The sequence below is a fragment of the Erpetoichthys calabaricus genome, chromosome 16, assembly GCF_900747795.2.
Source record: "Erpetoichthys calabaricus chromosome 16, fErpCal1.3, whole genome shotgun sequence".
NCBI classification, from domain to species: domain Eukaryota; kingdom Metazoa; phylum Chordata; class Cladistia; order Polypteriformes; family Polypteridae; genus Erpetoichthys; species Erpetoichthys calabaricus.
This window is the reverse complement of record NC_041409.2, coordinates 30,654,234-30,675,433: the sequence shown is the minus strand read 5'-3', so window position 1 is coordinate 30,675,433 and position 21,200 is coordinate 30,654,234. Positions and strand designations below refer to the sequence as shown.

Genomic DNA, 21,200 nt, shown 5'->3' with positions numbered 1-21,200 from the left:
CTTGGATGTTTTTCTTTGTGAGAAAAGGCTTTTGTCATGTTACCCTACCCCACACACCAGATGTATGAAGAATGTTACTGATTGTTGTCACATTTAGGGAACAAGCAGTAATTACCAGGAATTCCTGCATTTCCTTTAATGTAGCTGTAGGCCTCTTGGTGGCCTCCCTGACCAGTTTTTACTTTCTTTTCATCGATCTTGGAGGGACATCCTGATCTTGGTAGAGTCCCTAAGACATACTGAGACACATCTTCTCCACTTGTTGATGATAGAGATGCTCTGATGAGTTGGCCGCTGATCGAACAATTTTAAATAAAAAAAAGACTTGATCAGGAAAAAGGCCGATCTCAAAAACCGATATTTTCAACCCCAGCTTTTCTAAGGTTTATGGTAATTTAGTCGCAAGGTATTAAGATAGTTGTGATGGCATACGTCTTTTTTTTTTTGTTTGTTTGTTTCTTTTGCAGCAAACTTCCTACAATGTAAACAAAGAGCATCGAGTGGAAGCTTGTTTTATCAGTGAACGAGATATGATTGGTACATTAGTCTTTCCATTAAAGAAAGTGGAGTAATAAATTTGAACAAAAAGTAATCAGAGAAGTCACCCTGTGCAACTAGACAAATGGCAAGAAAGCCTTTATTTTGTCCATTAAATTAAAATGGACACCACTCAAGTTTGGACAGCGAGATTGTTTAAAATGCAGCATCTTACACTTGTAGCCTCCTTAGCGTTAAATGTTTTCTCAAAAAAACATGTAAAAAGCATTGCATTTTTTTGGCTTGAAAATTTACATATTTATTAAATCTGATCTTTCTGCTGTAAAACTTGCAAAATACTAAAAGTACAAAGTCAGAAGTGTAGAAAGTGTATTAATGATACAAATAATAGTAATAAATAATAATGAAAAATGCAATGCTAATAACTGTATATCCTGTCAAAATGTGTCATTTGTGTGGTATAACTTGAAGCACAGTGAAATATACAACCCAACATCACAGTCAGGACAATAGTCGTGTGGTTCCTTGTGGATTTCCTTTCCAGACTGATCAGCTTTTGAACAGCACGCTGCACATGTACGATTGACACATCTAGTGACCAGTCCAAGATTTGTTCCTGTCTTGCACCTGACGTTGGCAGGATAGGCTTCTGGCCCTCCTGCAACTCTGAAGTGGATAAAATGGGTTTGAGAGTGTTATGTTGAAATTTTATTTCAGGTTGATTAAAGAGGCGGGTAAACAGGACCCAGAATTGGCCTATATCAGCAGTAACTTTATAACTGGCCATAGTATTGGAAAAAATCAACCTCGAAACAAACAAATGGAAGTTGAGTTCAGAAAGCAAGAAGAGGTGAGTGCAATGACAGTAACTGAAGTAATATAGTGCCACAAAATTATGTAATCTTAGTTGCACAGGTATTTTGAAGTATACCAGTCTGCATGTGTTGGTTTCCTATTTAATATGAATAGTGTATCAGCAAGTTTGCTAACAATGCAGCCTGTTTATTATAAGAATTTTTAACCGGTGTCAGAGGTCAGAGTTAAATAAATAAATAAATAAATAAAAAATGTCCAGTTAAGAAAGTATTGTGCTTTTTTGTTATTATGGTTAAGAAATACTGTATATTCAATGCCTGTTCACCTCCCTGGCTTTGAATATGAATTCAAGACTTTGAATTAGATATTTTGGTACCATTATTTACATACTGTAAGAGCCCAAGCCAAAGAAGAACAAATGCTGAAATTAAAAAAAAAAAAAAAAATGATTAAAACATTAAAAGATGGTCAGTAGATGATGTTAGCAGCTTTCACTTTATTTTCGTCCATATTTGTGTTTGGTTTAGTCTTTGCCAGGATTTGCCAGTATCTGTAGGCTCAAAAATACTGAAATGTCTAACTTATTATAATTAATCTGAGCTTATTAAGATGTTGGAATAACTTCAGATCATTTTATTAATTTTTTCATTTGAGCTTTGATGAGTATATCCACTATGCTTTATAACAGGAACATTTTTATTTGCTTGGTACTTTATATTACGTTTTTGCCATGAGCAAAGTTTTTAATTTGACTCCAATAAACTTTCCTTTCCTCATGATCTCAGAGCAGAAGTAGTATTGTTTTCAGTCACTCATTTTCTGCCCACCTTTCCTGCAAGACCACGCCACCTTATCAGTAGTAAAAGTCTGTAGCTCCTCCAGGAGAATACACAGGGCAGGTACCCCATCATCTTCGACATGTTCTGGGTCTTCTCCAAGGGGTGGTGTCCAATGGCATTCTGATTACATGACAAAAACTTGTAAATGGTTTCTTTTATTCCTGACAAACAGTAGTTTAATGTAAGGTAGGTCCTGTTGCATCACTACATTTCTCGGCATGGTATAGAAAGCAGTCCTTTGCAGAAACCTAAATTTTATCTGTTTCTGCATCTCTCAAATCTTATGACAATAGTGTGGATGTAGAGGTAGATTGACAAGTAAATTCAAAATTGAGGCCAATGGGATAGCATCGTCCACAAACTGCAAAAATGCAAAGCTCGGGTTTTCAAAGAGGATATTCTCAAGGCATCAACTGCATCTTGATATTCTGTCAGCTAAGATGACAAGCTGATGAACAGGCAAGACACGTGCATGGTGGAGTACTAAGCCAGCTTTGAATGGGTTTGACTTGGTGCCATGGTTTGTATATAAAATTAGAACTGTTCAAATCTAGAAGTTTTTTTCACCAAAAAACTGCAAAGTAATGCTTCAAAATCAATTAAACAACTTTAAAGATAATTATTTTTTGTACATTAATGGAAAGGACTCGGTATTACTCATATGTATTGGTATAGTTTTACACTGATAAAGTGCATGTGAACATTTCACATTATTGTATAATCTATAAGAACTGATAGATAATGCATCAAGAGATGTCAGCAGTACTTATCAAACTTCTGAGAGTGACAAGTACATACTGTAGTAGCTGCTTTTAAAATGCACTAATTGGTGGACAGCAGAATGGACAGTCAGCTTACAGACAATGCTGTTTCAAAGATGCCGTCAGCAGAAGTAAATAGAAGTTCTACAAATCACAAAAACAAATAGTGCTGCCAAGTTCTTTTTGTGTAAAAACTAATGAAACCGAGAAATGCAAACCTGGTTTTTGGCAGTTGTCACACACAGTACTTGTAACTCCTTTCTAATGCATTTGGCAAGATCAACATAACGGCCATGCATACCACAATTTTGCCTGAAAAATTAATTTTACTCCACAAAGACATCGACTGAATTAGAAACCAACTCATGCAACCGTGACTCACCTGTTAAGTTGTCGTAAATCAAAATTATAATTCTTTAGCCTGCTTGTCTTCCTTTCATCCGTCAATTGTTGTGACTCGCTTTAAGGATGTAATGAGGTTGAACTATATTATTTATTAATAAAAATTGTAATTTGGCATTGTCTGTATATTTATAGCCTGTATATTAATCACCTGCACTAAGTGAAGTAACTTTTTGGGGAAAAAGGTAAAGCCATTCTTGAAATGGTTTAAAAATTAGGAGGCAGCTGGCAGTTGTCAAATGGTTTCTGAGATTTAATTTGTGTACAACAGGTAAATGCTGACGGTGCTAAAGATGTGGCTTTTTGTTCTATTGTAATGTAATTCATTCTTTGGTTGACAAGTTATTGTGTGTGATAATATATCTTCATTTTTATAGGTACTTCGAAAGTTCCGTGCTCATGAAACAAACTTGCTTATTGCTACAAGTATTGTGGAGGAAGGTGTAGACATTCCAAAGTGCAATTTGGTGGTTCGCTTTGATTTGCCAACAGAATACCGGTCTTATGTGCAGTCGAAAGGAAGAGCAAGAGCCCCACTCTCAAATTTTGTCATGTTGGCTGACAGTGATAAAACTAAAGCTTTTGAAGAGGATCTTAAAACATACAAAGCTATAGAAAAGGTAAATCTTTATTTTGTAACTAACTCTTAAAATTTACATAATGATTACTCATTTTTATATAATATATTTTACAGCAGTATGAAATTCCACATTTGTTTGCCTGCTTTTACATGAATAGGGCACTTGTAGAAACATGAAAACAATAGAAACACAAATGTTATTTCTGGTGTCAGTGTACCAATCAGTCAGCAAGTGAGTCGGCCAGTTGAGTGTCGGTCTACTGCAGGGTCCATTCATTCACACTCTTACAGTACATTGGACCAACTTAAAAATCACCAATTAACCTTACTTTTTGGATATGCTAAGAAAACAGTTGTACCCATAGGAAAACGCATAAACAGTAGGCATGGGGAGGATATGCAAGCTGTGCACAGACAATGACTGCATAAATCTAGAATTCTGGGTCAGTGAAAGTGAGCAGGTGTGAATAGTGGCTTTGCAGCTTAAGAAATTATTAAGATTATTGTATACCTTTACACATAACAATATGCAGAATAATTATATAACCATTTATAATTCTGCAATACCATTCATGCTTTGTAAACTATTAAAAAATGTGTACAACACTATAGCCTTCTGCGTTAAGTCTAATTAAAAAATATCCTTATTTTTAGATAAATGTTTATTTAAAGCTTGAAAGATGGGTGCATGAAACATTCAAAATGGTATATGGGTCAGGTTAACTTTGTAAACTCCTTATGAAGTAAACAGGTGCATACTGTAGAACATTTTTTTTTCAGAATGATAAAAAAACATTTGTGTTTATATATTTGTTGAGTAATTGTGTTTTTTAAGTTCTATACTAAAGTAAATGAGTCACAGTCCGTTTTCATTCAGGTGGTAATAAAATATTAAGATGGCAAAAACGGTTTGTTTGTTTTTTTTCTATGTAAATTTTGTTAACGGTGACCTTATTTATCATAATATATCCGTTTCAAGAGCATTTACTACTGAGCATGTCTTAGTATAGTTTTGTAGATGCTACAACCTTCAATGAGGTTTTTTTGTTTGTTTCTTTTAGTATTTGACTAATACTTATTTGTATAATACACTGTACTCTATGTCTTAATGATTTGTAATTTATCTACTTTAATAGTATCCCTAAGAACAGTATCTAAAAATAGGTTTTATTTTTCTTATTAATCATATGCATCTATAGCACTGTGTTTTAATGCCACACTTAAAAAAATTTGGATATTGCGTATTGTCTGTATTACAGATCCTGAGAAACAAATGTTCAAAGTCTGCTGATTATAATGAATTTGAAATCGAGCCTGTTGTGGATGATGATAATATTTTACCACCATATGTTCTGCGAACTGAAGATGGTAGCCCAAGAGTTACAATCAACACTGCTATTGGACATGTTAACAGGTTGGTATATTTAGTCTTTCACTATTTATTATCTTTTGTCTTAAATCATTTTTTTTTCATTATATGCCCATTTCATTAAAATGTATAGTTGTTATTGATGCGTAATGCAAGATTTTTCAAAAACACAATTTTAATTCTTATTGTGTTCAGAGGTAAATTATACATGTAGCTAAGCATATGGCAAAACACTCAATTGTATGCACATTCAAACCATCAAATGAAGAGACAAAAATAAGACATTTCAAAACTATGCAGTGGGATGACTAAAATCCATACTATAATTTTAAAATGAGGCATACAGTATTTCTTTGTAACAGTTTATAAAGTGCATAAATATTCATGGCTATGGTGAATAACATTGTTTCAGATGCTACTCGGTTATTGCATATGGTTTACATCTTTGGCATGTATAAAACCATTCTTTGACCCCTCTCACGTCTTGTGGATGTGAAAGGCCTGACTTTTCAAAGGTTCAATGTGGGAACACTCAGAATTGCTTTCTATTTATTGCCATTTATTTTGCCTGTTAGGAAATTTAAAAGATCTGTGGACCTAAAACTTGGCATGCGGATGCAGCCCACAACACAAGCATTCAGGACAAATTATTATTATTTTCAATTATGTCTTTGGAGGTGACTCACAAATATTTCATGTGCATGTTGATGGAGAATTATAGAATTATATCTTTGACTCTGTGTGCGTGTGTGTAATAAGGGAATTCTACCCAACATCCAGACCATAGTATATCTCTGTGTGAAGTTCGTAGTCTGCTGTTCTTATCAATATTTCTTGCTCTTGCCTTAGAAATTTGAAGTCATGTGGCTAACAGCTACTTGATTGACCAAGAACTCCCCACAACACCCCCTTGCGTATTGAGTCATTGTGTTCTTGTACTTTGACCTTTTGTTAATTAATGATGATAACTTTCCCACTATGCCAACATCACATTGACCACAGTTAATTGAGAATCATCAGCAGGTTTAGCAGTCTGCATTACAGAGTAGCATTCTGTACATGCTTTAGCGAGGACTGCCTGTGTAGACACTCATGCTTTCTATATAATTTATATCCTTCATTTACTAAATTTGTTTCATTTATTTTGTCAGTACCTGTTTAGAATATAAACAAAAACATTTTTCTAACTCTCTTCTGAATATCTACAGATGTAAAGACCCAGTTAACTGATTACTAGCTTGTTTTCTTTGAGTGATAGATTTCATCTAGCCTCGACACTTAAGTGTTGTATGTCTCATACTCTAAATTCCATTTTCTATTGCATGATAACTTTATAATTCCTCAGGAGTATTGTGTGTATCAATGTACATGTAATGATTTTTTTGTAAGTTACATTGCATATCGCTATTAAATAAAGAATACTAATTCTAGATGCAATCTTTTTTTTAAACTAGTTGGATCAAAACCTCATTGAGAGGTCCCACTTATGACCATGAGTAAATTAAACAAAACAAAATGTAACTTTTTTTTTGGTCACATGAATCAATATAGGTGAATCTTACAGTATTTTTCATTCTGATTTCAAATATCCAATCAGACTTTCTCTCTGGCAAGGGTTTGAAGTGATACATTATTAGAATTTATAGTAAATATATATTTACACTATGCTGTTTGTATATACATTCCGGGAGTGTCACGTCTAAAAGGTCGATGAATGTGTAAAACTTACAGCTGTACCTGTCCTTAGGAATATCTCTGTGAAGGATCTAACCGTAGTCAGCAAGCATACTGGGACTACCCTTGCCTTGGTATCTTTTCCATTTCAGAAATATCCCAGTGAAACTATTTACCATGATTGTCACTATCCTCTCCAAACTTTACAGGGAAAATTATAAAATGTTCACAAATGGCAATAACAAGATTTTAATCATCAATTTAACTAAAAAAAAAGCAATACACCTTAATAGGGTTTTATATACTTAGCCTAAAAAGACATAAGTCAAGTACTGTAGGAGAAAATATAGGCAAATGTCTGAAATCCACATGAAAATTTACTTTTTAAACACCCCTAATTTGTTCTTTGATAAAAAATGTTTGTTGACTAGTCTTATCATAATGGACAGAGCTGAAGATGGATTTCAGACAAAATTAAATTAAAAAAAAAATGCAGGAGAGGAATATCGGGCAGAGCCCAGTGCACGTGATAGCATTTATGAGTTTTGACATATGTATTGGGTTCAGTTCGCTTTGGATTACATGCAAAGCTGATAAAAAGTATTCACTAGTTTGAAACTAGGAATAGCTGGAAATTTATGACTATAGAGTATATTTATACCCTTTTTGTCATGTTCAAGATTAAATGATCTGATTATTTGATTGTCTGATTAAATAATTTGTTAAACGCAAATAAAAGCAAACTTTACAATCATTGGATAACTTAATATTAGAGTAAAATTTATGAAATCCAAAGGAATATTACTAAAGTTTGATGAATGTTTTTTAACTTCTGTACTTGCTTTCCTTGTCATTGCAAATTTTGTCTTTCACTTTCAAACCATGTGATTGATAGCACTAGCGATCGAATGGGTAATTTGCCATATTAAAATAATTGAAAAACTTAGAATTAACAAGTATTTAACCTTAGCTAAGCATAAGGTGAGATGTATGTTTCTTCTATTATGTGTAATTACTTTTGATACTATTTTGGAAAAAACGGATGAAAGAAAACTTAACATTCAGGTAGTAGCAGTTGGTATAACAAACCATTGTGAAACATCCAGTTGGGTGTTTGGGTTGCAAGGCAGGGATGAGGCACCAGTCCATCACAGGGTCTACTCACCCTTTTCCAGTTTTGAATTGTGAATTAACCTAACCTTCACATCTTTGGGAAGATGAAGGAAACTTGTAATACCTGGAGAAAACCTCATGTGAAAACAGGAAGAAAGTGTTCTCTCCATGTAGCTAGTGTCAAGGTGCCTGACTTGAACCAAGGATGCTAGAATAGTGAGGTAGCATTGCTAGCAAGCAGGTTATCCCTTGTTCCACTGTACCTCCCTTTGATGATTTAGAATCCTGTTGTTAGCCACTGGTGTATTTTCCTTTGAATTTATCTGCACCAGAGAGGTCAAATTTGGTGACATCCACTGCTCATGGAGCTTTATTTCATAAGCCTTATGTTTGTTTAATAATTTGAAGAGATGATTGAACCCAGTACATGTACAGCACATTTTGGTGTAAGCACATAAAATGTTACCCTAAAATTATAATTGATAATAAAAGGATGCAATAAAAGGCTCATTTAAAATAACTTTTATTAAACTTGATTCAGATCATTTTTGTTACTCTTGTATGAAACGTAGGTACTGTGCACGGTTACCCAGTGATCCCTTTACCCACCTTGCTCCAAAATGTAAGACTGTGGAAGTCCATGACGGGTTCTACAGATCAACACTTTATCTTCCAATCAATTCACCCCTCAGAGTTCCCATTACAGTAAGTTTCTCTACTGTTTCTTTGCTTTTCTTCTGTTATTGTTAAATGTTTAAAGTTGATATTTCATTTTGCAGTTTGATTTCCATAATATAATATGTTTTTATTCGGTCACGTTATAAAGTGAGTCCATATTAGAATTGTTTATTTCATTTAATGGAAAGCAATAGAAGCTTCTATCAGTCTGTTAATCAGGGGGATATTTGAGGTCAAAGTTGATTTTCCTTGCTTGTATAGACTGCACAGGTACATTTTTAATTTATTGCCTAGTTAAAATTATTATTAGTTGCTCATAGTAATATACAAGTACATGTTGTATTTGAACTAAAATATAATTGAATTTTTAATTATTTAATCCAAATGATTTTTCAGTAACTTTAGCTAAAAAGGCAATTTTTGTTGATAAACCTTACCTGGTTGTTCAGTACTTTTTAAGAAGAAGCTCACCGCCACCCACATTATTTGGTATTTTTGGTATTAACCCTAAATCAGAGAATGTCAGATTGATCCTTGCTGACAATGGAACATGAAATGAAATTTTATGGCTTGTTATCTTGCTTACCAGTGCTTATGTAACTGACATACTTAATACAGGCGTATTACTTATTCAAATACATTGTATATTGTACCTGCATCTGCAAGAAATAATCTCACTACCCTAATGAATGCTTTGATAATCTGGGCAGTTGTTGCAGGGTACAGTGTAAAGTGACATTAAAGACAATATTAACTACCTAATGAGGTTTCTTCTTACCTGGAAGGACCTTGAATGACATTATTAGTAAACCATATGAAGAGGAGTACTACACCAAGTTTGATCTGTGGTGTGCCATGCCAGTGTACCCCGTAAACAATAAGTGCCCCACTGAAAATTTTTTTATGTATCAAATTGAGGCCACAAAAATAGTTCTAATTTATTTCAATAATCTGTATGTTTTGATAACTGTGCACAACAGTAATTATACATACAATTTTATACTTGGGGACAGCACCATTTTCTCTGTGACAGCTAAACACAAACAACTAGAAAGAATCAGGAGCTTGAAGATTTGCTTACTATTGATTTATTTATACAGAAACCATAGCAAAAAAAAATTCATACATGGGAGTTAGTAGGCTTTGCGCCCTAGGGACCAAGTTACCTGAACTATTCTACAACATTTCAGTAATTAATTTACCGCTCTGATGCTAATCTTTCTGATCATACATAGGTCATTACGATAGCAATTGACGAGAAAAATTATAATTAATTGCAGAATTATGGTGTTTGAGGGTTCCTCTAGTGTACCCTTTTCTGTTGTTTGGCTCAAAAACTAATCAGCACATCGTCATCTCATAACAGACTGAAGTTTCAAGTTTGGCACTTTTTCATCTGGCCATCATAGCTCTAGGCCATCCTTAAGAAACGGGGATACACACCCATTTTCAAGATATTGATGTTTTTAGTATCAGGAGACCCTAAAATGTTGAGATCAGTTGAAAACCAGAGATCGTAATTTTTGATAAATCTAAAGCTTTCACTTCTCCCCCATAGACAATAGGTTATGGTGGGGGAGGGTGCGAAGCAACAATAAAAACCATTAAAACATAAACACAACTATCTCATGAAGAAATAAAATCAGGGCAACTCATTTATGGACAGTACTTTGATTAGTATGACATCAGAAACTACATATGCTGAGACAAGTAAAATTAGTGTTGACATGACCTAGAAACTACAAATGCAGTGTCAGGATCTCTGTATAAAGATTTTCACTGCAGTTTTAAGCAGACTGGCTAAACACAAGCAGTATCATGTACTGTATTGTAAGGCTTAAAAAAAAACAAAAACAAAACACACACGTCTAACCTTTTCACTGATGTATGTTTTATTTGGACCACAAGTTTGGCCACAGTGAAACAGACCACTTTACACATGAATAAACACAGCTATCTTATCTTATCAGGTCTAATCACAGTTACAGAGCCAAACAAGTGTGATCCTTAGAGTAATCGATCATTACTTGTTGTTTAACCCAAAATAGTTTTTAAATGTTTGTAAAGAGGGCCATATTGTCTTATTTCATAGAACTTTTATTGGGACTTGTGCTTATAGCGAGTATGGTCTTGCTTTCTGTTTCTCTTTCCCTACCCATATTCATATTGCTGTCGGTTTATACATAGACCTTTCACAGTGCTTTTTTAATGTCTGTTTGTTCTGGATTTTACCTTCCAATTTTATAAGTAAGGTTAAATTTACAAATTACTCAGCTCTAATGGATAAAACCAAAGTGCTTTTTCAGCAAAGTAGGATAGCAAAGACAAAATATACACTTGTTTTGCTGACTTTGGTTACAAGAAATTCGATAAGACCCATTGTTTCCTGCAGTAGTTTTTAAAGCTCCTAGTATTAGTAGCATTAGTTAAAGATAGTGTATAAATGTTGTAATAAACTTGAAAATACTGAGGTTAAAGTGAGCCTTGAACAAAAGTTCAGTCTTTCTCAGTGTTCCTAGATGGGAGAAAAATGAAAGTTGAAGATATGTGTTTTGTCCTGGTAGAATTTTATATTGCTGTACTTTCCCCTTTTGTATTATTAATGTGTAACCTTTGTCAGAATTCCTCAGATCTCACAGACTTACCCCTGTTTATAAGGTATTATAGTATATAACTTCTCCCCACCTTCCCTTCTACATCAATAACCTCAGGCGATTAGGTGTAGTAAAAGACCAGCAGGAGTTAAGTTACAATTTAAATAATGTATTATTGGTACTATTCATAAATAATAACAATATGCAAAGTACATTTGAATATTTGCAACCATACAACCTGATAAATGGTGATCTGTAGTTTCAGGCAGCACACAGACTTGTTAGTTACTTAAAAATGTCTCCAGTTAAGGCATCATTGGTGGTCAACTTTCTTCAGAACAGGCCGCATGCCTGTCTCAATATGGCTGCCGAGCTGTGCTCTGCAATGTGTTGTCCTTTTCAGTTCATGCATCAGTTTGGTAAGAGAGAGAGAGAGTGGGGTTAAGCAAACAAATTTATAGATTATCTGTCCAACCCCTAGGGCCAATAGGACGTCATGATACTTAAATGCTTCTGATATAAGCCAGTCCCAAACAGCCATACTTCAGACCATTGGGGGAATAGAACATCTTCACACCTGCCCCCAAAACCATATATAAAGGTAAAAGCTTGGCAGTTAGACAGTCTGGCTTTCCTGCGGGGGGGTTCTGAGAGAGACTTTAACAAAGAAACACTTGCCAAACTGGTTTGAGGCACATCCCCCAAATCGAGGGGCTGTAAACATGAATGCTTCTCACTAATGTAACACTAATATTACATTGCTTAGCTTAAGTTACAAATAAAGACATACAAAATATTTATCGACTTACATACAAAATCTCACATCACAACAATATCCAATACAAAATCACCTACTAGCTATTCTTAGAACAGTATAACTGTGTGAAATTACCATAAACTAATAGCTCAATAACCTTTTTAGAATATTTATCCAGAGTTTGGTGTTGTGATTTCACTTACATTTGAACGTGTTTAACGCTTATCGTGGATTGTACTTACAAATTCCAATAAAAATTTTCAGTTTGGATAGTTTCAAATCAAATAACTGAAGAAAATGAAGAACAAGCCATATTATAGTCTTGCAAACTATTTAACAAAACAAAGAAAAATTACAGGGTAAACTATTCAGCCAAATAGTTTTATTAAAAAGGATAGAACTATTGAATCTTAGAGAAAAGTTCCAGAACAAAAATTATTTGTGTTTTCGTACTAAACACAGAGAATCTGCAGTTTAGAATGCCTTGTAGAGAAATGACAGCAGAAGTTATTTACTGTATTAAATGAACAGTACTGTACAAAACTACTGAAAACATGTATGGAGAGCTTTGTAAACTGTACTGTACAACACTACTATGGACAGATTTGTCTGCCCTTATGATGTTTTAGGGTTTTGTCCTCAGACTGTGCCAGACATAAAAATACTGCGTGCAAATTTTTTTTAATGAACACAACACCTGTGTTGTCACAGAATGTAACATTTAACCTCTTCTCCTTTTTTTCTTGTGTGAACAAAGAAAGCCTTCATTTCATCCTATCCAGGTTCTATGTAAAAGCTAACAGTAATACATGCATTGTAAATGTTCAAAGATCCAACACATTCTCTCTATCAAGACGAAACACTTCATAAACCTTCATTATAAGCAAATTTTTTTACAGCTTTACAAAGTTTAATATATACACAATTTTCCCATTTATACTTAATATTTTTTCAATATTTCTGTAACAAGCTGTTTATTTACTAACATTAAGTAGCCACCTACATTCACTTTGACTCACCTAAGTTAAGCGAACTACAGATTGATGATCATTTTTAATGAAATGTTTTTTTTTTTTTTTACTTTCCTTAAAGTTTGTTCTTTACAATGACTAAAGCAAGTTCCCTTTGTAATAAACTTTATCAATGACTCTTCCTTTTTTAGTAAAAAAAAAAAAAAAGTCTAAGTCTGAAACGATTCTGACATTTACTCATTTACTCTGTAATATGTTAATCCGGCATCACAGATGGAAAGCTACATAACCACGGTTATATTTGCATTTTATTGTGCACTCTGTTAATTTTAGAATTTTTTTTCAGCTCTAATAGCACTTTATGATTTATTTGTTTATCTGTTTCTTTTTTTTCCAGGGACCACCCATGGCTTGTGCAAGATTATCAGAGAAGGCCGTAGCCCTCTTATGTTGTGAAAAATTGCACAGTATAGGTAAAAAATAAATAAAGTAGTAAAATGCTGTACTTTTGTGGTTTGTATGTTCTTGTTGCATTGTCTTAAAATCAGATATTGTGGCACTGTCATTTTTAAACCTGTTGTGAAGCTGCTTGATCAGAGTGTTCCTTTTTGCCTGATGCTATGGATCTTATCATTCAGATAAATAACATTTGATCTGTTTCAGTTGTCAATGTAAATGCTGTTACAAATCCTACCCTAGCACGACTTGTAAACACACAATTTTTCTTTTGTGTATTTTTCTTGATGAGGGTGTAGGGCGCATTTCTTATAACAGTGTTTCTTATCCCAAGCTGCCTTACAGAAGTGGGGTAATGATTTTATACCTTCTAAGGACCAAATTATTAGTGTTTTTGAGGGGGGAAAAATTAAAGAACTTATCCATAAATACAAATGTAAAATGTTCTTTAAAATTAAATTCTTTAGCTAGTGCCATTCCCACTTGCTTTTCAAAGAATGTTCTGAAGAAGAGAAGTGTGATTTATAATTAATATAGATGTTCCACAACAATAATAATAATAAGTCTGTAAAACAAGAGACTGCCATATAGTTGATGTTTCCTGATAGGCTTCAGCTCTTATGAATATAATCCTGGACTACACTAAATTGGTTCAGAAAATAGATGTGCAGTTACTACCACTAAAGTATTTCATTAGCCTTCTACTGTAATCTTTTGGAAAACATGTGCCTTGAATTAGTTATTTAAATGCAAAGTGAGTGTACTTTTTTGTTTGTCTCTTTGTAACTAGGTGAACTAGATGATCATTTGATGCCTGTTGGGAAAGAAACGGTTAAATATGAAGAAGAGCTAGATTTACATGATGAGGAAGAAACCAGTGTACCTGGAAGACCTGGGTCTACAAAACGAAGACAATGCTATCCAAAAGCTGTTAGTATAAATGTATAGTTTGAGTAGTTTTTTTTTTTTTTTTCTTGTAATGAACATGTAAATAATTTATATCTAAAAAAAAAATCAATTTAACCTAAAAAGAACAAGCACTGTGAGGATAAAATCTGACAATTTAATGACCGCTTAAACCCACCTATAGAGAACTTAAGTGGATCTTGAGAGTAAAGCTCTGTTAAGTTGCCTGTCATGTGAGCTGTACATGCAGCTTAATCACATGTAATTTCACCCTCATTTTACGTAATTGCTGTCGCTCAGACTCGGTCTCCCTTATTGGTTTAATTCACCTTCAGGTTTTGCATTGTTTGTTTTTATTTTGGATGCTCTTCTCTAGCACTCAGACAATTGTGTTTAAGACCCCTTGCACCACTTACAAAAGTTTCCTTTAAACATATATAAGTTGGCTTTAAGTTTTTATGCAATTTTTTTTAGATTCCTGAATGCCTGAGAGAAAGCTATCCTGTACCTGATCAACCATGCTACCTTTATGTTATTGGTATGGTGCTTACCACACCTCTTCCAGATGAGTTAAACTTTAGAAGAAGAAAGTTGTACCCTCCAGAAGATACTACCAGATGCTTTGGGATATTAACAGCCAAACCAATACCTCGGGTAAGTTTCTAGGTAGAAAATGTAAACTTTGATTTAGGTCTTGACTTTTTTAATTTAACAGTTTCTTTGTGCAGCTGTATGCCTTCTTTGTTAGGCAACATCATCTGTAAGCTTCAGTGTGCATGTGTATATGTGTGTGTTGTTGGGTAAAAACTTTTTTTAAACTTAAAACAAAGTATAAAGTACAGGAGAATGTTTTAACTTGATTTTCACCCACAGTGTGTTTCTTCATTTTCATTTGCAGCTTGTCTGCTTAAAGGCTATAGTAATATATAAAAAAAAATAATACGATCATGATAATAGGATTGTCTTATAAAGACACCTTCATAAGTCTGCCACATAGGTACTTTTTCTGAGTGATTGTTGAACCATTTAATGCTGCTTAGCTGGCTGCAGCTGTCAGTAGTGCTGGAGTTCTTCTCTGTTGCTAAGTAAGCCAGTACAGGTGTTCTGTTAAATACACTGACAGTGTTGGCTGGGATTGGCTCCAGCAGACCCCCGTGATCCTGTAGTTGAGATATAGCGGGTTGGATAATGGATGGATGGATGCTCAATCTCTTTTGTTTTTCTTCTTTTTTTCCAGATTCCTCATTTTCCAGTGTATACTCGCTCTGGTGAAGTTACAATATCCATAGAACTGCAAAAGTCGGGCTTTACTTTGAGTGCTCAACAACTAGAACTGATTACCAGGCTTCACCAGTACATTTTTTCTCACATTCTTCGTCTTGAAAAACCTGCACTAGAGTTCAGACCTGCAGAGGCTGATGCAGCCTACTGTGTACTACCTCTTAATGTTGGTAAGTATTTGACCATTACAGTTACAGTCATATGAAAAAGTTTGGGAACCCCTGTGGATTCTCTGGATTTTTGTTTCTCATTGGCTGAGCTTTCAAAGTAGCAACTTCCTTTTAATATCTGACATGCCTTATGGAAACAGTAGGATTTCAGCAGTGACATTAAGTTTATTGGATTAACAGAAAATGTGCAATATGCATCATAAGAAAATTAGACAGGTGCCTAAATTTGGACACCCCAGCAGAGATATGACATCAATACTTAGTTGAGCCTCCTTTTGCAAATCTAACAGCCTCTAGACGCTGTCCTCCTATAGCCTTTGACGAGTGTCTGGATTCTGGATGGAGGTATTTCTGACCATTCTTCAATACAAAATCTCTCCAGTTCAGTTCAATTTGATGGCTGCCGAGCATGGACAGCCTGCTTCAAATCATCCCATAGATTTTCGATGATATTCAAGTCAGGGGACTGTGACTGCCATTCTAGAACATTGTACTTCTCCCTCTACATGAATGGCTTTGTAGATTTTGAACTGTGTTTTGGGTCATTGTCAATATCCAACCCCTGTGTAACTTCAACTTTGTGACTGATGCTTGAACATTATCCTAAAGAATTTGTTGATATTGGGTTGAATTCATCAGACCCTCGACTTTAACAAGGGCCCCAGTCTCTGAACTAGCCACACAGCCCCATAGCATGATGGAACCTCCACCAAATTTGACAGTAGGTAGCAGGTGTTTTTTATGGAATGTGGTGTTCTTCTACCACCATGCAAAACGCTTTTTGTTGTGACCAAATAACTCAATTTTTGTCTCATCAGTCCAAAGCACTTTGTTCCAAAATGAATCTGGCTTGTCTAAATGAGCATTTGCATACAACAAGCGACTCTGTTTATGGCGTGAGTGCAGAAAGGACTTCTTTCTCATCACCCTGCCATACAGATGTTCTTTGTGCAAATTGTGCTGAATTGTAGGATGATGTACAGATACACCATCTGCAGCAAGATGTTCTTGCAGGTCTTTGGAGGTGATCTGTGGGTTGTCTGTCACCATTCTTTCAATCCTGCTCATATGCCGCTCCTGTATTTTTCTTGGCCTGCCAGACATGCTGGGTTTAACAGCAACTGTGCCTGTGGCCTTCCATTTCCTGATTCCATTCCTTACAGTTGAAACTGACAGTTTAAACCTCTGAGAGAGCTTTTTGTAGCCTTCCCCTAAACCAGGAGACTGAACAATCTTTGTTTTCAGATCTTTGGAGAGTTGCTTTGAGGATCCCATGCTGTCTGTCACTCTTCAGAGGACAGTCAAAGGGAAGGAAGCACAACTTGTAATTGACCACCTTAAATACCTTTATATCTCATGACTGGACACACCTGTCTATGAAGTTCAAGGCTTAACGAGCTCATCAACCAAGTAATCAGCATTGAGCAGTGACAGGCATTCAAATCAACAAAATTACAAGGGGACACACATTTGTGCACAGCCAGTTTTTCACATTTGATTTAATTTCATACGACTAAATACTGCGTCACTAAAAATCTTTGTTTGGAAAACACCGCAGTACTCCTAGGAAACGAAAGACATACCACTGTTATCTTTCTGGTTGAAAGTCGAGTCAATTATTATGCAGGCTGAGAGGGGTGTATGACTGTATTATACTATTGCTTTATTTTAGGTTTATACAAATGTACTTCTTTTTTTTTTTTTTTTTTTTTTTTTTTTTTACTTCTAGTTACTTATTTTATTTTTTCATTTAGATGTTGTATTAAATTGCAATGTGACTACAAATATGAGGCATCCTTTGCTGAACTAAATATTTATGTTGCTGTTATTAACATACAGACATGGACAAATTTGCTGGTACCCTTCTAGCACTTTTTCAATGATCTGTATGTCTCCTGAAAGTGATTAATGAATGTCAGTTGTCCCATGTATACCTGCATGCCAGTGATATGTCATCAAGTAAGGAAAAGCAAGTGTGAAAATGAATAAAGTATTGCTTTCACTATGAAGATATTTTAAAATGACCTGAACACATTTGTTGTTACCCCTAGAAAAGATCAAAAATAATTGGGCTTTGAGTGATTTTTCACACTAGCTGTTTTCTTTAATTAGTATCGCACATGTTTCCAATGATGCCATCACTCAGCCTATTTAAATGGAAAAGAATACTCACTCCAGTGTCTCCTTCACTGAACATAGAGCAGAGAAAGCAAAGGAGAGAGAATTGTCTGAGGAGATCATAAAGAAAATGATAGACAAGCATGTTAAAGGTAAAGGTTAGAAATGTGGAGGAGGCTTAGTTATGTTCTGGGGTTCCCTTTGACCTTCAAAATTGACACAGCTGGAGCGGTTTGCTCAGGAAGAGAGAGACAAGCTGGCAGTTGACAGGTGCAGAAGTCTCATTGAGAGCTACAGGAATCGCTTGTTTGCAGTGATTGCCACTGAGCAACACAATATTGGGTTAAGGCTCCCTTCGTTTTTGTCCATGCCATTTTCCTTTGTATTATTTGAAATATTCTTTTGAACCAAAATTATAAAGCAGAGTCTGATTTTTTGTTAAATATGGAATAAAACAGTGATGGATGCCATTTATTATTTTTTTTTTTTTCAGTTTTAAGTAATTTCAGAGACAAGTGTGGGTCTTTCTTTTTCATGGAAGGGTGCTAACAAATATGTCCATGTCTGTATTGTAAAAGGTTTGAAGTCTGTAGTCACATGAAACTTTAAAACATGTTTCATTGATAGTCACGCAGTTTAAGGCAGGCTTAACCTGTGTCAAATGTAACATATTAAAATGAATCATCTGGAAAGAAACAATTCATTTCAGTTGTTTAAAAATATTTTCTCCACTGCACCGCAATACAAACCTATTTGGCATTGATGGGTTGTGTTAGTAAAGACTACTATTGTTAAAATGACCACACATGGACGGTGTTGAGCCAATACTGACATTTCCTAGCAAACAACTTATTGAGAAGTCATTATCTGTCAGTGGCCGTGGTTTATGTGATCTTGCAGAGTGGCAACCATTTATGTCTTAAGCCTTATAGAAAATAATTTGAATTCTCTCAAAGAAAGTCATTAAACCCAGCTGTTTTGTAGTTTGCAATTTGTATATCTGTCTATACTGTACTAAGAAAATGAAATAGAGTAAATTTCCAGCTGACATGTAAAGAAATGGGAAAAGAAGATCAGCCACTTAATTTAATTTTTCAAAGCAAATTATATTATGCTGTAGCCTTTCTTCTACATATTTTGTTCTCTCATGGATAAGTCCTTATTGTGCTGCATTGCTTAACAATTTGGAAAAGCTCTGATCCTGGAAAGGATTCTTGTGTTCACCATTCATTGGCTTTTAATTTAGCCTGTGCTAAATCTACAACCAAATGATTAGTTTCAGTAGAAATGTTTCTCTAATGGCTGACACAACAGTTGAAGTATTGACTTTGCCATATTCTAGTCAAGCAAGTTAGCAATTATGAGCAGAACTGTAAACATTAATAGATGCTTACAAGAATAAAATCCAGGCACTATTTTGTTAAGAGATGTCTTGTCAAATTTATAGAGTTGATGTATGCTGAAGCTGTTAGCAGTCCTAATCAGCCCAGGGTCTTTGCTGGCATAATTTAAATTTTATATGGGACTTTGCATATTTCATCATATTAATTGGTCATTGATATAGATTTCTTTTTGTGATTCATCTTCATCGGTCAGCATAGTTCTGTGGACTAAGCTGATAAGATATAAGAATACAGGTTAAATCCTATTACTGGTTCACCTTTCGACCTCCAAATGAATGAGCATACCAGTCCTCAAGTTGGGTGTGGGTGTGTATGAGTAACTGTGTTTAGCCATAACCACAAAAGAATTGGGCATGCATACAAGAACATATAAGAACTTCCCTGTTTGCCTCTGCCAGTTGTGTTTTTTCTGGTTCTTTGATTTCTTTCTTCTGATTCTTACTATGTTGACTTTTACCTTCATCTTAATTTCTTGTTAAACTTTCTCATGCAACACATTATTGATTGTCTTCACCCCAAGCAGTTACCTTGTTCTCATGTACATGCTTCCATTTGTTTTCGCTGATCTCTTTAGGTTATGTCTTTGGCTTGTTTTCTGAAGTAGCCTCTCATCATCTAAGGTGTGTTATAGTATGTCTTAGAAGTGAAGTAATAAAGTGCAAGTCAACTGCTTTGATAAATAGTTTATAATGAGGGACATTGAATTGATCTGATTGTTTTCTGCCTCTCTCTCTCAGTTGAGGGCTCCAACATATTGGATTTAGACTTTAAGTTTATGGAGGATATTGAAAAATCTGAAGCACGAATCGGCATTCCCAACACACAGTATACAAAAGAAAATCCCTTTGCTTTCAAATTGGAAGACTACCAAGATGCTGTTATCATTCCAAGGTTAGTATGAAATGTGATAATTTGTTCGCATTTGGGTAGGCTATAACAGAGTGTCCTAATTTGGAATCTAGAAGTTTTAAAGCTTGGCAACATTCAGGTAATTCATTAAAGAAATAAGTAAATTTTCTGTTTCTGAGAGATGTCTGGTTCAGGTTTGGCCTTAGAACTGGCCCAGTGTATCTGGTTTCACACAAGCCTGAATTGCATTGCTAAGAGTTGGGTGTATTTTCTGAGAAATGTTTGTTGCTTTATTTTATTTGGTCTCACAACATTAATTTGACCTAAAGTTTTAATCAGACATATGTTCCAGGGTCACAGTTACCAAAGCCTGCATGCCATGTAGATGCTGCATGCAAATGTAAGTATACCTAGCTAAGTAATTCTACAATATCTATTCTAGAATATCAAGCAAAAGAGATTTTTAAAAATAATGCAAAATTAGGATTTGGCAAGATATGAAGAACATCTCCATTACTGGAACATACTGTGAAAAACTTGTGTTCAAAACACCATCACAGAGCTCTTTTATCATCAAATTGAATAAAAATATAATTGTAGAAGATAAGCCCTAGCTGATTGCTTAGGAACTGCATATTGACCAAACTTTACACATTTTTATTAACCTTTCTACCACAACACAATATTTTAACACAATTGATTCTTGACTTTTATCACTCACACGTCTTTATGTAACCATAGTTGCATCTGTACTGAAAGGCAGCTTCAATAACAGAAATACATTCAATGAAGATTTTAATAGGTGCTTGAAGGAAAAAAGCTAAGTGTGCAAAATGTCATTGCATGATGCATTTTCAGTGTCTAGCTTAGGAGAAAAACATAATGGCTCTTGCAAGATACACTTGCAACAGTAGTTAAATTTGTATTTCATAACAAACCCCCTGGTCAATCTGTGCCTTTTTGAA

General features: G+C 34.7%; 1 protein-coding gene across 1 annotated transcript in view; it reads left to right on the top strand.

The window, feature by feature from the left end:
* Positions 1–21,200, top strand: part of dicer1 (dicer 1, ribonuclease type III) — an 81,723-nt gene that overhangs the window by 30,490 nt on the left and 30,033 nt on the right. Inside the window, exons 11-19 of the mRNA XM_028822096.2 lie at positions 1,216–1,348; positions 3,694–3,936; positions 5,156–5,310; positions 8,625–8,757; positions 13,450–13,525; positions 14,299–14,438; positions 14,889–15,068; positions 15,652–15,865; positions 20,124–20,277. Coding sequence (XP_028677929.1) covers positions 1,216–1,348; positions 3,694–3,936; positions 5,156–5,310; positions 8,625–8,757; positions 13,450–13,525; positions 14,299–14,438; positions 14,889–15,068; positions 15,652–15,865; positions 20,124–20,277 — 1,428 coding nt within the window. The remainder of the gene's footprint in view (positions 1–1,215; positions 1,349–3,693; positions 3,937–5,155; positions 5,311–8,624; positions 8,758–13,449; positions 13,526–14,298; positions 14,439–14,888; positions 15,069–15,651; positions 15,866–20,123; positions 20,278–21,200) is intronic.